Source organism: Salvelinus sp. IW2-2015, linkage group LG1 (genome assembly GCF_002910315.2).
Source record: "Salvelinus sp. IW2-2015 linkage group LG1, ASM291031v2, whole genome shotgun sequence".
Classification (NCBI taxonomy): domain Eukaryota; kingdom Metazoa; phylum Chordata; class Actinopteri; order Salmoniformes; family Salmonidae; genus Salvelinus; species Salvelinus sp. IW2-2015.
Genome location: NC_036838.1, coordinates 6,986,217 through 7,014,134, shown reverse-complemented (window position 1 = coordinate 7,014,134; position 27,918 = coordinate 6,986,217). Strand labels below are relative to the sequence as shown.

Below are 27,918 nucleotides of genomic sequence, written 5' to 3'. Positions count from 1 at the left end.
TGGATGTGTGCAGGTTTTTGGATTCAACTATTCAAGGGCTTTGTGATTGGGTGACAGAGTGTGTTAGTGCTGGGCTGGAATAAAAGCCTGCCCTGTGGCTCTCTAGGACCTGTGATTGAAGAACAACTTCTGTCAGGTTGAGGGGCGCATTGTGCTTAATGCAAATAATACGCATATATACAGTACACCACAATATAGAAGATTCATTTCATACTTCTGCTACAGGCTTTGCATGATTCATTCTTGTTCCAGTAAAACTGTTAGAGTAGGAATGAGTTGTGCTTTTATGACTTCATATTTCACTCTCACGAAGTGAAGGAAAATGTATGACTAAACAGCCACGATTGTTTCCGTACACAACATATAAAAGCCTGTGGAAATATTTACATTTGACATCTTAGTCATTTGAAAATGTATAAAAGGAAATATGGGGTAGCTAGTTTGAATGGGCCTGATACAGCTGATAAAATATATAATAGTATAATTTACAGGTGCTATGTAAGTTTGTCAGTAGAGGAGATGCTGGATCATCAGCCAGTACAAACACAAACTCAGTTGATCCACATCCAGCCTCAGCCAGTACTAACACAGACCCAGTACAGCCGGCTTCAGCAAATAATAACACAGACCCAGTACAGCCGGCTTCAGCAAATAATAACACAGACCCAGTACAGCCGGCTTCAAGCAAATAATAACACAGACCCAGTACAGCCGGCTTCAGCAAATAATAACACAGACCCAGTACAGCCGGCTTCAGCAAATAATAACACAGACCCAGTACAGCCGGCTTCAGCAAATAATAACACAGACCCAGTACAGCCGGCTTCAGCAAATAATAACACAGACCCAGTACAGCCGGCTTCAGCAAATAATAACACAGACCCAGTACAGCCGGCTTCAGCAAATAATAACAAGACCCAGTACAGCCGGCTTCAGCAAATAATAACACAGACCCAGTACAGCCGGCTTCAGCAAAATAATAACACAGACCCAGTACAGCCGCTTCAGCAAATACATAACACAGACCCAGTACAGCCGGCTTCAGCAAATAATAACACAGACCCAGTACAGCCGGCTTCAGCAAATACTAACACAGACCCAGTACAAGCCGGCTTCAGCAAATACTAACACAGACCCAGTACAGCCGGCTTCAGCAAATAATAACACAGACCCAGTACAGCCGGCTTCAGCAAATACTAACACAGACCCAGTACAGCCGGTTTCAGCAAATACTAACACAGACCCAGTACAGCCGGCTTCAGCAAATACTAATACAGACCCATACTGGGGCAGCTTCAGCAAGTACTAACACAGACCCAGTACAGCTGGCTTCAGCAAATACTAACACAGACCCAGTACTGGCAGCTTCAACAAGTACTAACACAGACCCAGAACAGCTGTCTTCAGCAAGTACTAACACAGACCCAGGTGAAGTACAGGCAGCCTCAGCCAGTAATAGCACAACCAGAGGTGTACAGCCAGCATCAGATACAAGCAGCTCTGACCCTAAGAGAACAGTTTCTGCTCCACCAAATGACCCAGCAGATTGGCCCCCAGTCTCAACAGACTTCATGAGGACTGAGTTAGTGAGCAGAGGTCCATTCAAACCAGGACTGGATTTTTCTTACCCTAAAGACAAGTCTAGAAGAGGCTTATTACAGAGACAGCTGTCAAATGGGGAAAAGATTAGCAGGAGCTGCCTTTCATACTCAATCAAAAACAACACTGTATTGTTTTTCCTGTAAGCTCTTTTCTACAAAAGACTACAAAATAATAAAGGAAGGCGTGAATGACTGGTCAAATATCAACGCCATTCTGAAACACCATGAGGGTAGTCCTGAACACACACACAATGCGATTAAGTAGAGAGAACTTGATCTGCGCCTAAGTCGGGGACAGACTCTTAGCCAGACACAAATGACAATTTGGGAGGCTGAAAGAAAGAGATGGCGGGATGTCCTTAAACGTTTAATAAGTATCCCCCAGTCTCTGGCTGAAAGAAACATAGCATTCAGGGGTTCATCAGACAAACTCTTCCAACCAGATAACGGAAACTTCCTAAAAGAGGTTGAATTACGGGCAAAATTTGACCCCGTTATGGAAAATCATCTCAGCAAAATTAAAGATGGAAGAGAAACATGCTCATTACCTTGGGAAGCGCACACAGAATGAGCTGATACAGACTGTGAGTGACAAGACTCTGGAAGCTAGAGACTCAAAGTACTTCTCCATTATCTTGTACTGTACACCTGACATTAGTCACCAGGAGCAAATGGCCATTATTCTGAGAAGCGTGGTTTTAAAGGGAAAGCCAGAGATCAAGGAGCACTTCCTCGGCTTTGTGAATGTTGAGGTTACAACAGGCTTGAATCTGTCCACTGTCATCTTAGATAAGCTGAACGAGCTGAAGATTCCATTTGAAGATTGCAGAGGGCAAAGCTTATGACAATGGGGCCAACATGAAGGGCAAGCACCAAGGAGTACAAGCCAGACTGCTCAATAAAAATCCCAGAGGCGTGTTCGTCCCATGTGGAGCACTCTAAACCTTGTCATTGCAGTTGCTGCCAAATCGTCAAAAGATGCAGCTGTTTTTTTTTTGAGCATGTGCCAAAGCTCTTCACCTTCTTTTCAGCTGGCACACAAAGATGGAGTGTTTTGAAGAAACGCGTGGAAATAACCGTGAATTCATTTAGTGACATGAGATGGGAGAGTAGGCGCCAAAGTGTTCATGTAATCAGGTATCAGGCTTCTGAGGTTCGGGAGGCATTACTGGAAGCCAGACAGATGATCAACGATCCTGTTGGCCAAAGTGGAGGCACAAGCACTCGCAGATATAGTTGGGTCCTACCGCTTCTTGATTTGATGTGTCGTATGGTGTGAGATACCGACAATGGCAAACAAGGTGAACAAGCTCCTCCAATCCGCCTCGATGCAGTTGTATATCGCAGTGAATTTAATCTCAAATGAAAAGGGCTCCCTCAGTACCGTACATACCGGGAAACACGTACATACCGGGAAACTCTGAGGCCCAGACAACAGCCAAAAGCATTTGTGAAGAAATGAATGTGGAGGCTGTTCTGAAAGAGAAGAGACTGAGAATCAGCAAGAGGCATTTCAGCTACGAGGCTCCTGATGAACCAGTGACTGAGGCACTGAAAAACCTTGAAGTCAACTACTTCAACATTGTGGTCGAGTCTGCTGTGACATCCATGGATGAGAGATTTGAAACACTCAACCAGGTGAAAACCAAATATGGAGTGCTGCTGAACTTCAGCACTGCCTCTCAGCAGTCCAGTGAATCTTTAAAGGCTCACTGCATGGAAGTTGAAAACACTCTAACCTTCAGAGATGACTGTGACATCAGTGGAATGGATCTGACACACGAGACTCAGAATGTACCTGATCTGCCATCAGATAAGATGACTGCCTTTGAGCTGCTTTCCTTTCTCTGTGAGAACAACCTGGAGGAACTCTGTCCTAACCTTTGGATAGCCCTAAGAATTGCAGTCACCCTACCAGTAGCATCGTCAGAGAGGAGCTTTTCAAAATGAAAGCTCATCAAAAGCTACCTGAGGTCTTCCATGTCACAGGAACGTGTGAGTGGTCTGGCCATCGCGAGCATAAATCATGACGTGGGGGAAACGCATGTCCTACGATGACATCATTGGTGATTCTGCATCAAGAAAGTGCAGAAGAGGAATATTTTGACGGTAGGATTTTAATTCAAACATTCAAATGTTTACACACTTGGTAACATTTAAGATTGTATGGCAGAAGTGTATTTGTGTAAATGATGTAAGTGCTTCACTAACTATGTGACATACTTTCTCAATTTCTTCCAGACAGTCCAGATAGACTGGTGGCCATGCTGAAAATGCCCAGGCTGTAAAGGGAACCAAAGTTAATCACACAGCTGTATAGGTTTTATTTGACTATTTTGAGACATATAGCTGCAGCCATAACCAATAGGATTATGTTTACATTGTATAGACAAAGCTAATTGTTTAATATTGTGAGGACTGGACTAATTACCAGGCAGCAGAGCCAAAGCTCAGTGCTATATTTTATTATTTTATATTTTCTACAATTTCTTGTTTATGTTAATATTCACTTATCTTAAGATTCTACAGACAATATTTGATTCTGTTTTATATAAGTCTACTTATTCTTAGACCGACAGATGGAGCAAACTGTTTTAAAGGAGGGAGGATTGTAGTGGGAGCACTGGGGTGTCAGGTGTGACTGTGGCAATGGCAAATGGTTTACATGGCTCACGGGTCAGGTAGGAGGGCCCCTTAGCAGAATTCTGCTTAGGGCCCCAGGGAGGTCAGGACCGGCTCTGAGTGAGAAAATAAGCATTATCGCAATAACATTGTTTAGAAAGTATTCACATTCACAAGTAATCTATTAACAACATTGTACATACAGGAATTGATAACCAGATCACTCCATATATACATGCATATAACAACTATGATGACTGATATGAGGTTATATTCCCACCACATCAGCAGATGGTAGTAATGAGTAATATCTCATGTTCATTCAACGTCTCGCTTTCATTTAGTGCCGTTTGATCAAGTAGCCTGCATGACAGTGGATCATAATAATTAGCTCTGTGTGGTACGAGGAACCTCATTAGCCACACAGACTCAATGATCTGACACCATTCATTTGTGTGGGAGGGACAAGAGGCATTCAGCCTCGCATCCTGTGCATTGAGGCATTGGTGGTGTCCAAAAGGGCAACCTATTTCCTAAGTAGTGCACTACTTTTGAACAGAGACCCTGGTCAAAAGCAGTGCACTATACAGGGAATAGGGTGCCATTTGGGAAGCAGATATAATAAAAAATGATTCAAACACGAGGCTCATTAAAGCAACCTCATTAATAACATGTATTAAGCTTGTTGACCCCCCCCCCACAAACTTCCTCAGCCACACTGAATTAATGGGGCTGCTGTAGTCTAGTTAGCCTGGGTCTCAATCATGAATGTAATTCTATGTGACAGTTATCAGAAGCTCCAGCGGAGCAGCGCAGGCCCGATGACTGTGCTGAGAGAGAGAAAGAAATAAATGAGAGAAAGAAAGAGAGAAGAGCGGGAGACAGTGTGTGTGTGTGTGTGTGTGTGTGTGTGTGTGTGTGTGTGTGTGGTGTGTGTGTGTGTGTGTGTGTGTGTGAGAGATGAGAGCGGAGAAAGAGGAGAGAGAAAGAGAGATGAGAGAGCGGAGAAAGAAAGAGAGAGAGAGAGAGAGGAAGAAGAGGAGAGAGGAGAAAGAAAGAGATGAAGAGGGGAGAGAGAGAGGAGAAAAAGAGAGATGAGAGAGAGGGAGAGAGGAGAAAGAAAGAGATGAGAGAGAGGGAGAGAGGAGAAAGAAAGAGATGAGAGAGCGGAGAAAGAAGAGAGAAAGAGAGGAGAGAGAGGGAGAGAGGAGAAAGAAAGAAAGAAAGAAAGAGAGAAGAGAAGAGAGAAAGAGAGGAGAGAAAGTCAGCGCGGGAGAGAGAAAGAGAAAGGGAGGAGAGAGGTTATGGGTTTTCATTTGGCTAAAGGACCAGGGACAGCAACACCCTCCGCTCCGCTGTACATGTCAACACTAAAAAAACGAGACAAAAAGCGGGTGCTAAGCACAAAAATGTCGTTTTGAATTTCCAGCACTCGGTGTGTGAGCCACATTCTCTTCCGAACGTCTGACACAGAGTGGAGGCTGCTGAGGGGAGGATGGAATGGCATGGCATCATGGAATGGCATCAAACATATGGAAACCATGCGTTTGTTGTATTTGATACCATTCCATCTAATTCCGCTCCAGCCATTACCACAAGCCCGTCTTTCCCAATTAAGGTGCCACCAACCTCCTGTGGTCTGGCATGCAAGCGCAGGGCCATGTGCTACTGAGAGCACACGCTGGTATTCGACTCCGTTGGGGGCGAGGGGTGAAAAGGAGGAGAGGGGGGTTGGAGTATGCCAGAGACGGGCATGATTACATCATAGAGACATGGGCGGCTAGCAGGCTACATTTACCGTCAGGCATGCGGCAGGGCCTACTCAGGCTCCTGGGTTCATATACTGGGGAGGTAGGAAGGATGGGTCCTTCATGACAGCCACTGGCTCTCTCAGGCAGCATCCCCAATGACAACCTATTCCCTATATAGTGCACTGTTTTGAGACCAAGACTCAATGGCTGCGTTTACACAGGCATACCCAATTCTGATTCCCCCCCCCCCCCCCCCCACACTAATTGCTCGTTCGACCAATCACATCAGATATGTTCACATCTGATCGGTCAAAATAACAATTAGTGAAAAAAAAGATCAGAATTGGTCTGCCTGAGTAAACACAGCCTATGTATTACCCCGAGTAGTACACCATGTAAGGAATAGGGTGTCATTAGGATTGCAGACATCTGTGTTTCTTCTCCATGGCCCTGTCGGGGGACCAGGAAGTCCATGCATTATTAATAGTGATGGGGAAAAAATTGATACAGTTACATATCGGGATGTTATTTCTGCCGATATAGCGTATCGCTTTGACAATATTGCAATGTTATTTTTGTGCTAGTTGGCTGTACCTGAACCAAAACTCCACTATTTTCCCTTCATACTTTGTTATCAATTAGGGAACCAATTGTATTTCCATGACTGATCAAATCTATTTCATTCACGGCTCTCTCTCGTCTCTCTGCGGCAGACATATGGTGAGCAATATGTTTGGAACATCGAATAAAATCACAGTCTCGAATCGCAATACATATAGAATCGTGAGAATCGCAATACATATCATATCGCCAAATAAGTATCGTGATATCATATTGTTAGGTTCCTGGCAATTCCCAGCCCTAATTATTAACCAAGCTTGTTCTGGAAAACACTACACATACTAGCCAAGCCTGTCAGCAACAAAGAGCAGAGTGGCCAATTGAAACCATTTTGAAGCAGTTAACTGCACTAATCTAGCTAATTAACCCTCAATGTGCCTCCGGGAAAATATAGCCCTATAGCTCAAGTGGAAAGGGTGGTATTTGGAGATTGGTTGACGCGAGTGCAACAGTTTTTCATTAGAACTTTACAGTACACTTTGCTTAAGGAACCTATTCTTCGGTATGTTTGCTTTTCCATATTGCTGAAGTGCCCTAAGTTAGACATAGTCAGGGCTAGGGTCCCAAATGGCACCCTATTCCCTATATAGTGCACTAAATGCGTATCCCATGTGGAATGGGCTAAATGATCAAGATGTGGGCATTTCGCGAGGCTAACGTTGGCTCGCGGCGGTCATTATGGCTACATTAGCAGACTCAAAAGAACAACGCACACTTTTTGTTCGGATGCATTCTGTAAGCCCATGAGGAACAGTGCTTTTCTTACATTATGTAACTCAACCATCTGTTACTGTAATGCTGAGAAATGTGGCCACAGATGACTGATTTGCTAATAACATATCTGATAGGATGCCCTAGATCTGAAGTCACTATGTTCTTCACAAGTTTAAGTCTGGGGGTTGGTAAGCTGGTCCTAGAACTGTGCCTAATGACAACTTCTGCCCTAATAAATCCATAAAGTTGGATTACTATAATTGACATGAACATATATTTGGAATGCTGACAAAATGGGGAGTTACCTGCTGCCCTTATCATTATAACCCCTCCGAGCCCCACTAGCGAAGAAAATCCCTTAGCACAGGGGTGTCAAACTCATTCCATGGACGACCTAGCGCAGGGTCTCCCGAGCTTGGTTCTTGGGATCCAATAGAGGTGCATGTTTTGTTTTTTGCCCTAGCACTCCACAGCTGATTCAAATAATCAACTGATCATCAAGCTTTGATCATCTGAATCAGCTGTGTTACACTATGCCCAAACCAGACGCCATCGTGTGCAAAATAATTTTGTCCAAACGCGATCATGACACGCAGGTTGAAATATCAAAAAAAAACTCTGTACCAATTATATTCATTTGGGGACAGGTCGAAAAGCATTAAACATTTATGGAAATTTAGCTTGCTGTTGCTAACTAATTTGTCCTGGGATATAAACATTGTGTTGTTATTTTACCTGAAATGCACAAGGTCCTCTACTCCGACAATGAATCCACACATAAAACGGTCAACCGAATCGTTTCTAGTCATCGCTCCTCCTTCCAGGCTTCTTTTTCTTCTTTGGACTTTATATGGCTTTTGGCAACTAACTTTCATAATAAGGTGCATTACCACAACCGACCTCAGTTCATCTTTCAATCACCCCCGTGGGCATATGTTCCTAAAAATCAACGAGGAGATGGCACGTGGGTATATGCTTCTAAAAACTAATGAGGAGATGGGAGAGGCAGGACTTGCATCGCGTTCTGTGTAACAAATAGAATCAACTTCTATTTTAGCGCCTGGCAACGTAGACGCTCGTTGGCGCGCGCGAGCAGCTTGGGTGCAATGATTGAATAACATGTATGTGTACATTTATTTAGCATTGCTCACACACGCCACGCGACCGGTGTGGTCAGCACGTTAGGGCAAAACCCAAAACATGCACCCCTTGGGTTCCCGAGGACCGAGTTTGGGAGACGCTGGCCTAGTGTCTGCTGCTTTTTGTTTTTGCCTTTTAATTAAGACCTAGACAACCAAGTGAGGGGAGTTCCTTACTAATTAGTGGCCTTAAGTCATCAATCAAGTACTACTTTCTTTAGAGCATGTGTGTCAGCCGCGGGGCGTTCTATTAAAGGCAGCGGACGGTTGAGGAGCTTGAATGACACATCTCCCGTTACGGGACCACCCGGAGAACGCCATGAGAGGGAGAAAGAAGTTGAGTCCCAAATGGCATCACATTGCCTATATAGTGCACTCTTTTGGACCAGGGCTCTGGTCGAAACTAGTGCACTCTATAGGGAATAGGATGTGTTTTGGGATGCAAACAGTCAGAGCTGTGCTGCTAGGCCAGGCTAGTGTACCTTCACACCTAACGTGCTAGGAAGCCACACTCCCACAGAGGAAAGTACTAGGAGTCACTCTTCATCCACTGCTATGGAATCGAAGTGGTGATCCAAGTAAGATTTATTCAGGAGAGATTTATGCACTAAATAATTCAACATAGATGCTGAAAGTTAATGTAATACATTTTCATGTGATGTCAAGAGTGCCAAGTATGACACTGGTGTGGGTTGTCATTTAGTTAGACTACTGGGGCCAGTCAAAAGTCTTAAATCATGGGGGATCTCCCCATGTCCCGGCTCTTAACAGGGAGTAAACGAGTGTACACTTCGGAGTGGACCTGGAAGTGTCCTTGAGTGATATAATGACTGGGACAAAGTCACCCCTCAGAAGATAGAATTATGTATATTGAGGTGAAACGAGGTAAGCTGGCCATCAGCTGGTATGATTCATCCAGAGCCCTGTTCATTATCCGACTTCCTGCCAGAGTGAGAGATTAAAACAGTGTCCAAAGTCACTGAACTTGAAGTGACCGGTTGCGTTCATTAGGCATCAAATTGAGAAGAAAAAAACCCACACTGAAACGGGAAGGGACCACCTGGACTTGTCCATTTTGTTTTCCGTTTCAAAACGCACCGTTTTAAATGGAAAGTTCTTGTCAGGTGTTTGAAAGTAGAGTACAGAGCCAACTTCTTTATGATACCAAACCAAAGAACTCTGCCGAAATTCAATTCCTACAACTTCAAGCCAAAAAAACTAGCCTGACTGGCCTCCCAATACACAGAGCAAGGTGATGTACGATACTACAGCTCTGGGCCTCCACACACAATGATCTCCTGTCAGACAAGGAGCAGACTCATTCTTCTTCCTTAATGCTCAGCCCCGGTCAACGAGGCAAGGCTGTCACTTTGAGAGTAACCATATACTTAACCTGCGTCCCAAATGGCACCCTATACCAACATATTTATACACTATATGGTAATAGGGTGCCATTTGGGACGTAGGCTTAGAAGAGATGTGCCTTGGCGGTGCCCCCTTTCGCTAGGGGTGCATTTTGGGAGGGGTACATTGACAGAAGCTTAGAGTGGAGAGGCGGTGAGAACATGAGGGGTAGAGGGTGGGGTACGGCTACTTACGTCTGTGTCGGGACCCTTATCCGCACCGGGGCAAGAGAACGTAACAAACTCATGGCACCTCTTGTGGACCACGAAACAGCAAACTGCAGAGAGAGAGAGAGAGAAGAAGAGTGAGTCAACTTGATTTGTTTTACTGTATCATAGCTTTAGCAGATCTAAATTAGCCTGAAGTCTTGCAAGACATACAACAGACACCACTAAGAGCAGAGTGGGGAAAACACGATGTCTGGCTAATCATCTCTCCAGATGGCTTGTACAGCCTATGGCAGCCAAAGTACTGTACCACTACCTCCTCACTGTCTCACAGGCCTTACGGGCACACACAAACACACACAACGGCACGGCACAGAGCTCCGCATTCTCACAGCATCATTGCGTACACCCAGTGTTTGGCTACACTAGCACCACATTGGAAACCGAGCTGAGCTCAGACACTGGGGGATAATAGTGGTGGTGGAGCTGAGTGTATTGGCTGCTTGAATAATAGATAGTCTCTGATGGCTCTGTCTTTTAGCTTGGCTACAGGTTGCTGGCTGTGCCTATAGATCTCTCCGAATTGTAGCTATACCTTTTGTCTCCGTCTATCTCTTTCCCTCTCTCCGAACTATAGTATACTGAACAAAAATATAAATGCAACATGTACAGTGTTGGTCCCATATTTCATGGGAAAATAAAAAAATAAATGTTGTTCGCTCTATGCTAAATGTTGTTCGCTCTATGCTAAATGTTGTTCGCTCTATGCTAAATGTTGTTCGCTCTATGCTAAATGTTGTTCGCTCTATACTAAATGTTGTTCGCTCTATACCAAATGTTGTTCGCTCTATACCAAATGTTGTTCGCTCTATACCAAATGTTGTTCGCTCTACACTAAATGATACCACTGTAGATCAATAGCATTGATGTTCAGAGATGCACCGCAGTTAACAGCTACCACTAGTAATTGTTAGCCCTTTGACCTTTTCATGACCCAATTACTCAACAGAACCAGCCTAGCGGAGTATCGGCTGGGCCTACATTTATTCAGGAAGTCTGATCTGGCTGAAACCCAGTAAGCATCAAGGCCAATGTCTCATGTTAACATTAATGATGGCCAAATCAATATCAACAACCCTGTCCCATCTCACCACCTCCCATCCCTGAGATACTGGCTTGCCAATAACCCCGCGAGACCACAACCCATAACTTATATTACCACAGCCACCCATATGAAAGCCGCCACACCGTCAATCCAAATGATCAATAACTTCCATAAATCTGCAGTATAGCCGGCAAATGGTCTGAAGCATCCAGATCATTACGACCTGCCACACGACGCCACAGAGTGCCATAAGCGAGTAAACAGCGAGTAGGGTCGCAACAAACCAACGCGCAATAAAAACGATCGCTCAAATTCTATCCCCTATTCACAGTCATTTGGTTTCTGAAATCACGTCGCGTAATGATATACAGGAGGTAGACAATTTGAATTTTGCGTGGCACAACTTGCTGTGAGGCCGAGAAGGATGACAGTGCGCCGTCAGGCCCCGGCAGTCAGAGAGATATACAGCGGTCTGTAATCTCTAATGAATGCGGAGGAAGAGGTGTACTATGGTCTCTCTGAGGGATTACATACGTCCATAATAATGAGACACATTAGTCAGACTAAAGTCTCGCAGCAGTTCAGTGGATGTCTATTCTATTTCGGTGCTCCCAAACTGCTCTGAGAAGTGCCTTTATTTTATGTATTTTTAGGACAACTTTAGTGGAACCTGCTGCTCCAGAAGAAATTGGGTCATTCTGAACAATAGGGAACATTGCTGTTCAGCTAAGACGGTAAAAAAGCACATGACCCAACCTATAACCTGCCCTGAAGTGATTGTTTCTTTATGAGACTTTCCTCGCTAGTGGTTGAAAGAGAAAGGTCAAAGGGCAGAAGGCTGAAGAGGTTACGGCTACATCTCCATGGATACAGGCCCTGGTGGCCTTATTAGAGGGGCTATCTGCCAGTGGAACTAGATCCACTGTTCTCCTACAGGCCGAAAGGAGCACTTACTGTAGGGCTTCACCACTCATCCATCACCACCGCCATTTTGGAGCAACAGTCTCATTAGGCGCCTAAAGCACAGACAAGCCTTAATGCAACTGCACTGTTGCCATAGGTTAATGCGATCCGTTTTGTAGACTTGTAAATACAGGGGAACTGTATTGAGCGATGATTAAAAGCTAATAGCATGCCCTTATTAAACAGGGTTTCACGGTTCTATGAGATGGGATGAGCTGAGCATGCAATGGCTGTACTTGGATCAGGGAAACTGTCAATGGCTGTGAATCACTACACAGTTCCTGGATCCGGAGCAATGTGGACAAAGTGGTGGTTTTGCACATCTGCACTTGGATCAGAACAAGAAGTACAGTTAAAGGGATAGTTCAACCAAATTACAAAATGACACATTGATTTCCTTACCCTGTAAGCAGTTTATGGACAAGGTATGACAGCAAGCCATGCTTTGGGTTTATTTCCCTGGCACTGTTTCCAAATGCTAACGTTTTTGCATTTGTGGCACAAATCCCATCCAAGTCCTGGTAGCGTTATTAGCATTTTTGTACAACATATCCGAACCCTCCGAAAGCATCTCAAATTGGTTGTGAAGCTCAACAAAGTCACTTATAGATGATTTGAACATGATGCGTGAAAAAATGCTTACATCTGAACTGTAACTTGAATGGGAGTCATGGTACCAATATTATAATTTTGAGCATTTGGAAACAGTGCCAAGGAAACTTAACTTCTTAAGGATCCGCCCCAAATCTCACTGCCTGTAACTCTGGCCCTGAAGCAAGGATATGCATATTCTTGGTACCATTTCAATGGAAACACTGAAGTTTGTGGAAATGTGAAAGGAATGTAGGAGAATATAACACATTAGATCTGGTAAAAGATAATACATAGAAAAAACCAACCGTTCTTTTGTATTTTTTTGTACCATCATCTTTGAAATGCAAGAGAAAGGCCATAATGTATTATTCCAGCCCAGGTGCAATTTCGATTTTGGCCACTAGATGGCAACAGTGTATGTGCAACGTTTTAGACTGATCCAATGAACCATTGCATTTCTGTTCAAAATGTTGTATCAAGACTGCCCAAATGTGCCTAATTTGTTTATTAATAACTTTTCATGTTCAAAACTGTGCACTCTACTCAAACAATAGCAAGGTATTATTTCACTGTAATAGCTACTGTAAATTGGACAGTGCAGTTAGATTAATAGGAATTTGAGCTTTCTGCCAATATCAGATATGTCTATGTCCTGGGAAATGTTCTTGTTACTTACAACCTCATGCTAAACGCATTAGCCTACGTTAGCTCAACTGTCCTGTGGATGGCACACCGATCCCGAAGAAGTTTTCAAACCTTGTCCATGGACTGCTTACAGGGTAAGGAAACCAACATGAACTATCCTTTAATAACTGTAGACGGATCACTTTTAGGCTGTACCTAGATCAGAAATAACGGACTCAAAAAGATAGCAAGACTTTGTACGACTTGGTGAGGTTTCACAAGGCTTTGCTTTCTCGGGGAGAAGGAGAAGTAAATGAGCCGGTGAAAACGGCATTAGAAGAGCAGAGAGAGAAAATGTCATGTTGACTTTTAATGAAGGGTCTCGCTGTGATCTCATTATCATCAATTATGGAGGGGCCACAATGTAATGTGGATTTTACAATAAATACTTATTATATCTTCAAATACCCCTCCAGCAGCAGAACAAGGTATAATTATCTGAATGATAATGTCTCTCTTTCCATGCAATCGCTCCCGACTCCAATCAAACCATGCCCATGCTAATGTTATGGCGGATGGTTGCAATTCAGAGACGTTCGTTTCTTGACCTTCGGCAAGCATGGCATCCCATTGCCGGCTCTAACAGCAGGCTGTTCAACGTCACTCCGGCTCAGTCCCTCCACTGTTTCTTTTAGCGCAAAGCATATAAACAGGCACGCACTTACCGCCTTTTGCCAAATAATCGTGGGATTACGGTGAAACTCGTTAAATGGATCATTGACTGTTTAGAACAGTTAGCCGCGTATGAGGAACATGAGTACGAAAACCTAGGTTTGTTGAAAACTTCCGGTACGAGGCAGCATGTTTTTTTGTTTTGTTTATGTACTTTTAGTTAGAACATTGTGCGAGCTTGACCATAACAAGTGTAATTGCAATAAGTATATTGATTTACAATAACCACACTTTAAGTTGCACAAAGGTGCTGGTTCTAATGGTGAGGTGAGCCTCCAAATACAAGTCTACCGAACTCTAGCTGAGGGCCTGATAGTCACTTCTGTGTGTCTCCGTGTGTGAAGTGCTCTTGAGAGGCGAACATGAGAACGTGTTGAAGAGCAGAGCGCTCTGCCTCTAACACGACTGCGTCAGGTCTTCCATGTCACGCCAAAGAGACGGAGGAGAAGTCAAGGATAGGGGAGCGGGACAGTCAGTCACCACACCAGGGAGAACGGGAGTCTGGAGACAACCTCCAATCCACGTGGCAGTGAATCAACTTCGACCCAGACATGGATAGTCAGAGGCTGGGTGGAGGAGACAGGGGATAGGAGGGAAGTGACATTGGTAGAATGCTGCTGTCATCATAAACCAACCCGAGAGGCCATAAATAAGGAAACTACCAAAACGCCGAAACACTAGGCACAATAATGCACAGTACTCAGCTATAATGTACCTAATAATCTTTTTCAAATCATATAGTAATTCTAAGAAATTCAAATCGGTTTAATTTTATTTCGTGTGGTGCGTATTATGGCCTCAACTGTCTTATCTGTAATAATTTGCGTTGCAACACGGCGAAACCACGATCATTAAGACAATGACGACAACTATGATCACCATAGCAACGATAATGATGACGATACAAATGATAATGGTGATAATAAAAATTATGATGAAAGGATAATAATAATAATATGATGATGAAGGCTGTCAGCGGTCAGGTTAGAATAATATCATAAACTAACAGATCCAGAAGTGGAAAGGGTGGCAATATTTCCCCAAATCTACTCCTCTCTGGTATAATATAAACCAGGGCCTGAGTGGATGACAGAAAGAGTAACCATCCATCATGTTAAGTAACGTCGTGGAATAGTTATGAAACTGGAGAAATAAATGAATTCAGACATTATTGTGTTGTGTGATTGATTCCCACTCAAGTTTGGCCAACTCCAATATTTCTGTTTTACATGGGAAATAGGGAGAAGAAGCAATAGGTTATAGATTTGGCTTGGCCATCTCAGTGGTTGTAATAGTATAGATTCATTAATACATGTCTATTATCCGCATAAATCTGTGTGATCGGTGCAGTAAGGTCCAATGCAGTCGTTTTCTATATCAATATCAAATTAATTCTGGATCACAATTAAGTACCTTACTGTGATTGTTTTAAAATAGTCAAAAAAGCTTCTTCACAAAGTGCATTTCTCAATAAATTATTTTGCTAGGATTGTCTGGGAGTGGTCTGAGTGGGGAGGGGAAAACTGAAAACTGTTATTGGCAGAGAGGTTTGAAACTTTCTTATCGGTCTATTAACTAATTTATCGCCTGGGGATATCACCAGGCAGGCCAAAACCCCATCCCATCGAAACATGCTGAAATTTCAGCCGCTTTTCTTTCCAAACAGCTCTTACACTACAAGGGCATAATCATAATATATCATTTCTCAGAAGCTTGTTAGATGGGTAATTACCCCAAAAATAATAAATCCCTCTATCATCTTCATCTGCAATAAAACCTTCTGGCGTTTGGGTCATCAAGCTGAAATAGTAGGTCTGTTAGAGCGTAGCATAGCTTCAGTGACTTTTACAACCCAGAACTTCTGCAGCTTCGTCTTACCTAGGCATCATATAACCCTTGCAATATGCATCATATAACATGGACGAAGCTCCATTGTCGTGATGTGTTAGAGTGGGCTTGACTATACTATCGCTTATGTGATGGTCATCAAGCATTGGCTGATGTGAATGCGTTTACATTTGTCATGTCACTCAGTGTGAAAGCCATGAAAAGGGTTCAGACTTGTGATGTCAGGTTTATGATGTCATGTCATTACTCATTCAGAGACATACGGGTTCCTGCACAGTGTTAACCAACTAGCTTCCTGTATGATGCTCTGTTTGCAGCCACTGTGAAAGGATTTAGATGTGTCAGGTTTATGTCATTACACATTCAGACGTACAGTAAGGGCTCCTAATTCCAGCTCAGTGTTAACCAACTAGCTCCCTATACTGTACGATGCTCTTCCTCTCCACCCACTGTACTGCAAAATCGGGTTTGTGTTCATTATTGCAAACTGTTGCAAGATGTTTAGCACAGCAATCTCTTATTGGACTAGTTCAGATAGAAGAAAACGGAGTGAAACGTGGAGGTACTGTTTCGTGCCTACTGAACACGGCCCTGGTGGAGGTTAGTAGGGTGGAAACTGTGATTCATCTCAGAGCAGCTTAGCTTAAAGTCACTGGAGTCTCAGCCGGGGCTAGCAGAGGTTTCATGAGGGATATGGAGGAAGAAACTGCTCAATGTTTCCCCTAAATGTAATTCCCCTAAGAGGAGGCTAGTAATTCCTCAGTGCCGGGTGGTGAGTAGAGAAGAGAGGGAGGAAAGGAGTTTAATCTGATTCCAAGGGAGGCTTTAGGAGGCTTGGGTAGGTGTTTAGTCACACTTGGGTGATCTGGGCCGGGTGAGAGAGTCACTGCTTCCTTGTGTGCCAAGAAAGGCAAATGGACAAACTCGCATCCACAGCTGTGGAATTAACCGTAGGGTTAATTTATGTTCTGTAACTGGACCCCACACACACACACATAGACAGTTAACCCTTTACACTCGTGTGAATTGGCCTTTATGGATAGGGCTAAATTGAAATGTTTCTAACATAAGTAATGTGAAAAGTAGGGATGCACGATATAATTTAAAAAAAATAAAAAAAATATAAAAAAATTGGTGAACATATCGGAATCGGCCCGATGTCTAGTTTAACGCCGATGTTAAAGCTACCGTCCATACCTATATAACATAGGTACAGGACATAATGACGCCACGTAACATTTTGCGCTACACGTGCAACACAGCATTCCTAACCTAGCCCACAATGTCTGCTGTGTGGATCGAGCAGTAAACAAGTTTCAGCGAGACAACTCAAAGGCAAAATCCATTAAAGCCAAGATAATGGAATTCATTGCCCTTGCCAATCAACTGTTCTCTGTCTTGAGTGATGTTGGCTTTTGCCGACCGGTCGTTCACTGGTACTCACTACGAATTGCGCTATTTTTCAGATGTTGCGCTACCGGAGTTGCACAGTAATAGCGTCACTGCTATTAGCTTCACAACATACATACTATGGAACGCCGTTTGGATCTTTGCGTGTCAAAAAAGATAGTAGCACTGTCAAAGCTGTACAAAAAAGTCTGCAAACAAGCAAACACCAGCCACGAACGATATGTATACAATACGCGTTGGTAATAAAGCATAATTTGTTCGACCGCAACTTCTGGGGTAGCTAGCTTTAGCTTGGTACCTAGCTAGCACCAATACAACCAGCCTGAAAACAATGACCAGTAGAAACTGCAGTCATTTTTATTATTCCTAGTAATGATTTAGGAATCCTTGTGAGAGTAATTAAGAGCTAGGTTGCCACTTGTTGTTTGCCTATTGAAATTGAACTTCAGTTCATAGCAAGCTACTTAACCCTGTTGCCCAAAGCTAACGTTATAGGCAGCCAGCTAGCTTCATCTGGCTAGTGAGGCTCGACCGGACCGGGTTGTGCTGTGAAGCTAGCCACAATAAGGATTAGGCACAATAGTGGAATTTGCAGTTTGCCTTCAAAATATGTATGCCATTGACAGTGATGCAAATGAATACAAATAGTAGAATTATGCCATACTTTTCTTTTGAAGGCTAACCCGTAAAGTCCACTATTGTGGCTAATCCTTATTGTGGCTAGCTTCACATAGATGGGTCCGACCACCACTAATCAAATAAGAACTGTCTTATAAATTAGGGTTATTTTAGATGATGACACCTAGCTATATAGTTAGCTAGCTATCTATAGCTACTGAAAGAGATGTCGTTTTGCTATGTTTTTGGGGAAGAACATTGTTTGCATCCATGAGCTAGCTAGCTTTTTTTAATGACTAGCGCTGTAGGTGCGCGAGACAACTTTACCAGCATCATAGCATACCTATCGATGAATCGTTGTGACACATGAAATACGATTGATAGCGTAAACAATGTGTAATAACTACGTAAAAAAATTATGAACGTGGAAAATTATTATTTGACGTGCAGTCATATTCAGGTCCTGATTGGTCAACAAGCTTATTTGACACGTCAAATAGTGTTATTTGACGTGTATCTTTTTTGACACACAAAGACCCAAACGGCGTTCCATAGAAATCCTGGTTGAGAATGAAAGACAGAACAAATGAGCAACGAAACAGCACAGGAAGTAAGTGAAAGAAATAGGTTTTGATTATGTTTTACTGGTAATGGGAACATACGTAAATGCCAACAAAATACCTTTTTGGTCAGTGTGGCGTGTGTGTGTGTGTGTGTGTGTGTAACCTTTATTTAACTAGGCAAGTGAGTTAAGAACAGATTCTTATTTACAATTACAACCTGGACGACGCTGGGCCAATTGTGTGCCGCCCTATCGGACTCCCAATCACGGCCGGATGTGATACAGCCTGGATTCGAACCAGGGACTGTAGTGAAGCCTCTTGCACTGAGATGCAGTGCCTTAGACCGCTGCATCCACGTGTGTGTTAACTATTTAACTGTACTAAAATGCTTAAAAAAGGCAGCAACATTTTTTAATATCGGGTATCGGTATCAGGTTTTTTGGGATATCGGTATCGGCCAAAAATGTCATATCGGTGCATCACTGATGAAAAGCATATGCATAACCATGGTAGTAGTTGAAAGGAAACCGTTTGGAGATAATGGGAAAATTATTCGATCAAAAAGGTGAGGACACAACAGTTCACCTAACACAATACTGAATCCAAACATTACACTGTTGATTTTATGTGCATTTTACATTTACTGTACATGTTTCACCGCATTTGCTGATAACGAAATCTGAAAATATTCTGGATACATTCAGCAACATAAGACTATTCCTGGAAAATGCGGGGTAGGTGCAACAAATTAAGTGTGCACAGTTTTAAGCAATTTCAAAGACATCAACATTAAGGTACTTTTTTTCAGCTCTCCTACAGTAGCTGTGCCGTTGAGGAACTGAACGAACACAACTCTGCATCCTCGCCGTCACACAATCACTGTTGTTGTTTACGCAATCCAAAAACGGTCCATTATAAAATCGCAATCTGGATCAGGTGAGCATGATTTGAGAGCGTATTCTATTGCCAACATGACTAGCCAACCCATACAGCGCAGAGCCAGAGCTCTGACGTCATGCATAGCATGTTACTCCACAGCCACTGTGTTCCAATTTAGGCGCTTATTAGCCATTTTCAACCTGTATTCAAGTACGAATGTAAAGGACTACACACCAGCATACTGTACACACACACATAAACACCAACACTACAAATGCTGTTGAAACTCAAGTGGTCACGGTTATTTGAGTGTCTTTACAAGTTAACAGCGTATACCACATTATCGCTAGTTGAGTACTGTTCAAAACATAGCCCTGTTTGGAAAGCTCTGTCCTGTAGAGCCAGTGTCTACTGCCTTGAAAAGACCAATCCAAGAGGAGAGAGGGAGGGGCCCCCTCGTGCAGGGAAAGGGTCGTCTGTTTCCAAGGGAACAAGCACAGTAAGGGCAATAATGTCATAATCATAAAAAATTCAAGAGACCATCTCTCACAGCTCCATCAGTAGCCCAGGGTGGAAGGGCGAGAACAGAGGTGTGTGCGCACGTCTGCCTGCGTGTATGAATACACCTGCGTGTCCCTGCATGTGTGTATTGTCAGGCATGTAAGTGATGATTGCCCGCCGCTGTCATCAGTGTTCTCTCTTCACGAAGATGAGACATGGACCTCCTGTTGCACAACCCTCTAGATATTATAGAGCCCATGGTCACGATGACAGCCAGGTCCAACAGTGGTGCAGGGAAGGGATCTTCGCTTGACAGGGAACACACCTCAGTCTTTTCAAAACATGGAGGCCACTCCACTCAACACACACATTTGAACTGAAAGGAAGACATCATCCATTGGGAATTGAGACCATCTCTTGAACACCCACCGCACTGGTCCTTTGCGGTCATCCATATCACCAATAGTTACTCAGTCAAGGAGACCTAATGACTTTAGCTGGGTATCATTGATACCCTTTTTGTTCCAACAGAATCATCATCAGCAACAATGCAGCCAAATCTACATTTTGATCCAGAGCTTGAGTAAGTAGGAAGTGGAAGTCCCACGATGTATACACTCTTCCTGGTCAGCCTTCGCTTTGGTTCTGTCGTCGTTTTCTGAGAGCAATTGTTTGAGTGCAGGTTCTGCATTCAAAGTGCCAATTACCTTCTATTGACTAAATCCTTGCAGTATTCAACAGATGATTAGGGGTCTTACAGGCTTGGCACACAATGGAAGTTTACAGAGCATAGATGACACTGGTTATAATCAGAGCTCTATGGAGAACAGACAGAGGTCTACAGGCTTGACCTGTAACGGAGGTGTCTGGAATGGTGTCAACACGTTGTTATTGGCTCTCAAAAAGAGGATCCTCACAGAATGGAGGTTGGCGGGAAACACGGCTGACACTCTTTACAATGGCCACTTACGGAAGGCGATCAGAGGCATGACACAGAATGGAGGTTGGCCGAACTCAATCGACACTCTACAGTCCATATGGCCGCATCAGAGGCTTGACACAGAATGGAGGTCACAGGAAGGCAGTCGCTGCTTTTTACATAATGAGCACTTATTGGGGACGGAAACTGTAGGAAGGAACACTGGCAGGGGGCACATGGAGGAGGCGGGGCTAGAGGCATTAATCATCTGCCCATTCAAACGGGAGCTTATGGCGTCAAAGGCCACGGTAACAATGATGCCAAGGTAACAATGGCGTCAAGTGGAGAAGCTGAACCAGGTTGATATCCGGCTTATATGAGGGTCCATTAATCATTGATAATTATGTGAGACTGGGTCACTGGGAAAGCGTTAGAGTAGCCTTCATAAAGGGCTCCGATGTGAATCTTCATGGTACGGTCGCCACATGTTTATGATGTAGCAAAGATACCCAGGCTTCGTTTCACAGCAACAGGTACAGAGCCACTGTGCCAATGAAATACACCCACTAAAATCATTGAACAGGAACATGGCCTCGATACATTTTTCTATTTTCTTTTTTCCAGATGGTATAGCTGTGTGAGATTATTACCTATCCATCAACTGTCCCTTGGATTACAATTCAATTATGCAACAAATAATGTCTTTCACAGGTAATGCCACTCACAGTATTGCTGTAGGAATAGCGGAATAGGCGGAAGATTCAATTTCCCCACAGGCAATTATTCAGGAGTATTTTAATTCATTATCTGTTGTTGATTGAACCAAGCCAACCTTGTCTAGAAAATAGATTAGTTTGGGTGAAGTGAAGCTGTTTACAGACCTGAACGACGTGGTGGTGATTCTGATTGGATTTTGAGTGTGTGAGTGTGTTGAGGAGATGATCTTGACCGTGTGTGCGTGTGTGTGATGCTTTTGACCGTGTTTACTACCTTCCTTTGAGGTGCTAAACACCCTATCACACTCCCAACCTCACTGCAGCAAAATATTTATTTAACTAGGCAAGTCAGTTAAGAACAAATTCTTACTTATAATGGCGGCCTAGGAACATTGGGTTAACTGCCTTGATCAGGGGCAGAACGACAGATTTTTACCATGTCAGCACGGAGATTCGATCTAGCAACCTTTTGGTTACTGGCCCAACGCTCTAACCACTAGGCTACCTGCCGCCCAAAGACGTCAGACACTATTTGTTATTCAAATAGTTATTGTTATTTGTTATACAGATTTGTCACATCTACCCTTCGCCAGCTCATATCTGTGTGAAGCTGGATTCAGTGCTCTCGTCTGCGTTAAAACCAAATATTGATCCAGGTTAGATGTGACAGCAGAGATGAGGTGCGCACTGTCGACCATGCTCCCTGAATTTGAGAAGCTCCGAAGCGACTTGTATCTATCACACCCATCTCATTAGTGGTGGTGAGAAGAGACATTTTGTCAGACTAATTTGCAATTGACTCTCATAGCGCCACATTAAAGGTATGTGATGGTGAGTTGAGAAGACAATCAGAAATACTGTCAAAATGCATTTCAATTGACTGCCATAGTCCCAAATAAAAAAGTTAACATTTGCTGTTAATTACATAATTTTTTTCACCTGGTTGGGGTCGCGAGAATTTTCAGTTATCAAAATAGGGTGGCGGGCCAAAACAGTTTGGGAACCCCTGATCTAATGAAACATGATCATTGTCAGCGATGCTTGCACTGCAGAGAGTCGTTTGAAATGACACTATAAACCACTCGCCAGAGGTAATCGTCTGGTATATTAGGCTGAAAGATATATTAGGCTGTTTGTACTCTACAGCAAACCTGGCCTGACAGCCAACTAGTCCTACAAGAAACAAACATATAACATGGGTCGTGTGCAGCCGGGCACTCTGTCAACATAGAAAGAAAATGAGTGTTTCTAATTGGACAGGTGGTCCCTCCCTGTTTCAGCCCGTTTTCTTCCATTTGTTTCCTAATGAACAGGACCCGGACTAGTCGACAGGACATGAACATCTGACCTGACATTTCCTCTGTGACACTCCCATAGATAGATTTCAGAAGGCCCTTAGCTCAGATTGGCTGGCGGTCCAGCCTATGGCTGGTAGGCGCATTACCAGTCCCTGTAGAGCTCTGTTCATCATCGATCTTCCTGCCCCCATAGAGAGTGGATGTGACATGTGGTCAGACCATCCATTTAAACACACAGCAGGAGACAGGGCAAACAAGCTCTGGAGGTTGATAGACAGCGACACAATTCACTTGCTGGAACAATGTCTACAGTTGAGGCTCTGTGTCTGTCAATCACCATCAATATCACAATAAAAGGATTCCCCATCTTCCACAGGTAAAGAATTGTAGATAACAGTTAACTGCTTTTTGTAGGGTCACTTAGAACCTGATCAATAAGGGCTTTCAGAAGGAAATGGGGGGCAATACAATATGGTTATGAATGCTGTTACCTGAGGCCTAACAGACGGTGTGATTTCACCTGTACAATGCACCAACATAATCCAAAAAATGATCATGCAAACACAGCCTTATTTTCTTGGATAAAGCCACAAGTATAAACCACTGGAGGTTCCAGTGTGCTTCAGAAGCTTCTAATTGTGTGGGTTTTGGTTAGCAGCTACATTAGCCCCACTTAACAGGCTTACAGCCTTGATCTCTTCACTTTGTGCCGGAGATGAACATCAGTGAGGAGACTATAGCGCCGCATTAGCGATTAGCACGCCACACCATCTGTGGTGCTAGCAGCTAGCGGCCTGGCGCTAAGCGACGATGGCGTTTGAAGCTCATGTGTGAACATGTGTTCCGCTATGGACTGGGGACAGCTCACTAAGCCCCTGGCCATGGTTGGTGCAGACAGTGATGATGGATATGATGTAACAAGTCAACCAAGACAACGTAGAGAGGGACGGAGAGAGCTGCTGCTTCCACACAACTCAGCACCTCCGGAGCAACGTGGAGGATTGGCTGATCCTGGACACCTGCCAAAATTAAACACCACACCACCGGCTTGGAGTCACACACCCTGTAATTAGACTTCACTACAAAATCTCAGCTGCATTATAACCTCTCTGAAAATGACATCTCTCCAGTACAATCAAACTGTAATAACCAGGAGATAAGTGTCACGTTTCTGACCTTATTTCCTTTGTTTTGTCTTTATTTAGTTGGTCAGGGCGTGAGTTGGGGTGAGCAGTCTATGTTTGTATTTCTATGTTTTCTATCTCTTTGTTTGGCCTGATATGGTTCTCAATCAGAGGCAGGTGTTTTGTGTTGTCTCTGATTGGGAACCATATTTAGGTAGCCTGTTTTGTGTTGGGTTTTGTGGGTGGTTGTCTTCAGTCTTCGTGTGTCTGCACCAGATAGAACTGTTTCGGTTTTCACGTTTGTTGTTTTTTGGAAGTGTTCCGTTTTTTGTCTTTTATTAAACACTAATCACGCTGCGCTTTGGTCCTCTCCTTCCACAGAAGAAAACCGTTACAATAAGTCAAACAAACACTTGCTGGCCATAATAAAATCGGCTATAACCACAGGAGGACAACTTTTTCGTATTTGAATTATGAGCTCAATTAAATTATCCAGCTAAAGCTCCTTCTGTTTGTTATTGGTCTTGGCAGCTTTCCTCTGAAACCTAACCGTTTCCAGAATTGAGCAATCAATTAAGCCATGTGGTAAAACTCCAATGTACTGCCGATAAACAGTTTCCCAAAATTAAGCAATTCTCCAATGTACTGCCAATAATGAGGTTAATTTCTAGTTCTTCCAGACTAGAAGGTGTTAAATAGTGATGTTCCTCCTCCAACAGAAACTGGCAACAAAATTGTCAAAAGAGTAGCGAGAGAGTAGGCTAGTACTTGATTGATCCACATTTAGGGAATTGTTTTTACCACAACAAACGTCAGCAGTGATTGCAAAGACAAGACAATGATCAATAACACACAGTAAAAAAGGCAACTGCACCATGGGAACAATAAGAGATCACGTCCAATTAAACAGGACAAGGAATAAGGAAATGAAGCTCAAGACAAGTCTTCCCTGATCAATGGACCACAGATTAGGATGTAATGAAAGAGGTTTTGGTTGTTGTTGCTGGCACAGCTAATGTCAGGTTTCAGTAGGGAGATCCTTAATCACTGCTGCTGCTACTGTTGTCTGTGGTCTGTCTGTAGTGGAGGAGGAACAACACAATCTGACGATCAATAGAAAAGCAATCTGGGCCGGAATCAATACAGCCTCATCAAAGCAGTTTTGATACAAAATCAAACGATACATTAATCGTCTCTGTAGTCTGCTGCGTGCATTGAGATTTTGATTGGGCTGGGGTTGCTCACACGCAAGAAGCTCTTTTGTCCATCGAAACCTCTCATCTAGATCTGAGATGAGGAGAATAAATCAGAAAAATACATAATGAAGAAGCATGATTGTTGCTGTGCTGATGCGTAAGCAAACCAAGCAGAGAACGCTGCTTAGTGATGCATTTCCATCACTGTTGTCGTCATCCTACTGATCACAGACTGCACGAATAGGCTGCAACACGAAACATTTGGACTCTTAAATTGAGCAGGGGGGGAAAAAAACATTCCATTTATTCGGACTATTTCCTAGTCTCACTGTGCCTTTACTCCACTGTGTATTATGCAACAATATCAATGGCACAATATAGGCAGGAGACCATAGGCTATAGGTGCAGCAATAAAGCCCATAGCAGGAGGCTTGGGTTACTGTTTGGATTGGCTCCATCTGTTCTTGACAAAGCTCTATGATGTCTGCAGACCCCATGTACGCCAAGGAACACTAGCCTGGACAGATCAATACGAAACGTAAGCATGAAAACACATAGGCCCCAGGCAAAGGATTGTCCCTCTTCTGTTTGTTGTCCCCACAAACAAGTCCCCGTAAATCCTATCAACGTGTCCCCATAAACCAGAGTGCATCGAAATCACGTGAGCCATCCGAAATGAACCGACATCCTTATAATGTGGACCCTCGGCTCAAAGCTTTGGGCTTCCATTACCACACGCAATAATCTGATAGCTAACTGACTCACCGACCATACAAGCAGAAACGAAAATCCATTACCCAACAGCCATAAGCATTCAATGTGTCAAAGCAACTGGGAGCTAGCGTTACTGTGAAGGGAGGAAGGGGGCTTAATTCAATGTGCGCATGGGGAACGGCAGTGACCAACGCGAAAATGAAAAGGTGACGATAAAGCTCATTTGACTGCATTATTTCTCTCCCTCGTCCCTGTTACACGGAGATGAGCAGAGGACATTTGCATAATTGTTCTGTTTGGGTTGAGGAGGTGAGGTTGAAAATAGCAGCGTTATAGACATAGTCGCGTTATAAAACACCCGATGGGTTGACGTCAATGAGAAGACGACCCAGCAGGAAGTCTTTAGAGCGCCTCAAGCCTCTTTATTGTTAGCTTGATAATGGGTCCTGTTATCCTCTCACGAGTGGGCTTGTTGGAGTGAAAACATATCATTGAGGAATCGTTCAGTTGATTCTTGATATGACTGTATGTTGCGTTTTGAAATTGGAGGCTACGTTCTCCATTTTTAAACGAGTGCAAGTGATGCGGGTACGGTCAGTGGAACACAGGAAACAAAGAGTTTATGCGAGCGCAGAGTTCCAGAAGGTGGTCAAGTGGTTGGAATGGGTTGCATGGGTAGCATATAGCATGAGTAGCATTGGTTTGACCAAGGGACCACATTTTACCACAGATGTATGCCAATCTGTCAAGGTAACCACACACACACACACACTTTTATCGATCCATCGTCAACACATCTGTCAATGTCAACTTGATGTACAATGTAGGAGGACAGCGCCTCCTCCAGTCTTACCCTCTCTCTAACTAGGTGACCCGATTATTTGTAAACCGGGGTAATTTTTCTTTGTGTTMTTTTTTGGGGGGGGGGGGSGGGGTGTAGCTGTGTGAAACTTTCAATTTTCACTATTGTCCTTTCAAAGTATTATTAATTTTACCCAGAAATGTACGGGGAAATACTGACAAGTAATTTTTCCAACAATTGTTTACAGATTATTTCACTGTATCACAATTCCAGTCGGTCAGAAGTTTACATACACTAAGTTGACTGTGCCTTTAAACAGCTTGGAAAATTTCAGAAAATGATGTCATGGCTTTAGAAGCTTCTGATAGGCTAATTGACATAATTTGAGTCAATTGGAGGTGTACCTGTGGATGTATTTCAAGGCCTACCTTCAAACTCAGTGCCTCTTAGCTTGACATCATGGGAAAATCAAAAGAAAAATCAGCCAAGACCTCAGAAAAAAAAAATGTAGACCTCCACAAGTCTGGTTCATCCTTGGGAGCAATTTCTAAACGCCTGAAGGTACCACGTTCATCGGTACAAACAAACAACGCTGCCATCATACCACTACGGAAGGAGACGCGTTCTGTCTCCTAGAGATGAGCGTACTTTTGTGCGAAAAGTGCAAATCAATCCCAGAACAACAGCAAAGGACCTTGTGAAGATGCTGGAGAAAACCGGTACAAAAGTATCTATATCCACAGTAAAACGAGTCCTATATCGACATAACCTGAAAGGCCGCTCAGCAAGGAAGAAGCCACTGCTCCAAAACCGCCATAAAAAAGCCAGACTATGGTTTGCAACTGCACATGGGGACAAAGATCGTACTTTTTGGAGAAATGTGCTCTGGTCTGATGAAACAAAAATAGAACTCTTTGGCCATAATGACCATTGTTATGTTTGGAGGAAAAAGAGGGACGCTTGCAAGCCGAAGAACACCATCCCAACCGTGAAGCACGGGGGTGGCAGCATCATGTTGTGGGGGTGCTTTGCTGCAGGAGGGACTGGTGCACTTCACAAAATAGATGGCATCATGAGGACGGAATATTATGTGGATATATTGAAGCAACATCTCAAGACATCAGTCAGGAAGTTAAAGCTTGGTCGAAAATGGGTTTTCCAAATGGACAATGACCGCAAGCATACTTCCGAAGTTGTGGAAAAATGGCTTAAGGACAACAAAGTCAAGCTATTGAAGTGGCCATCACAAAGCCCTGACCTCAATCCTATAGAAAATGTGTGGGCAGAACTGAA

At 43.5% G+C, this 27,918-nt stretch overlaps 1 protein-coding gene across 2 annotated transcripts in view; it reads right to left on the bottom strand.

The window, feature by feature from the left end:
- LOC111957424 (protein kinase C alpha type) overlaps positions 1-27,918 on the bottom strand; it is a 213,159-nt gene that overhangs the window by 129,268 nt on the left and 55,973 nt on the right. For both annotated transcript variants that reach the window (XM_023978280.2, XM_023978348.2), the window contains exon 3: positions 10,047-10,129. In XM_023978280.2, the coding sequence (XP_023834048.1) occupies positions 10,047-10,129 (83 nt within the window). The remainder of the gene's footprint in view (positions 1-10,046; positions 10,130-27,918) is intronic.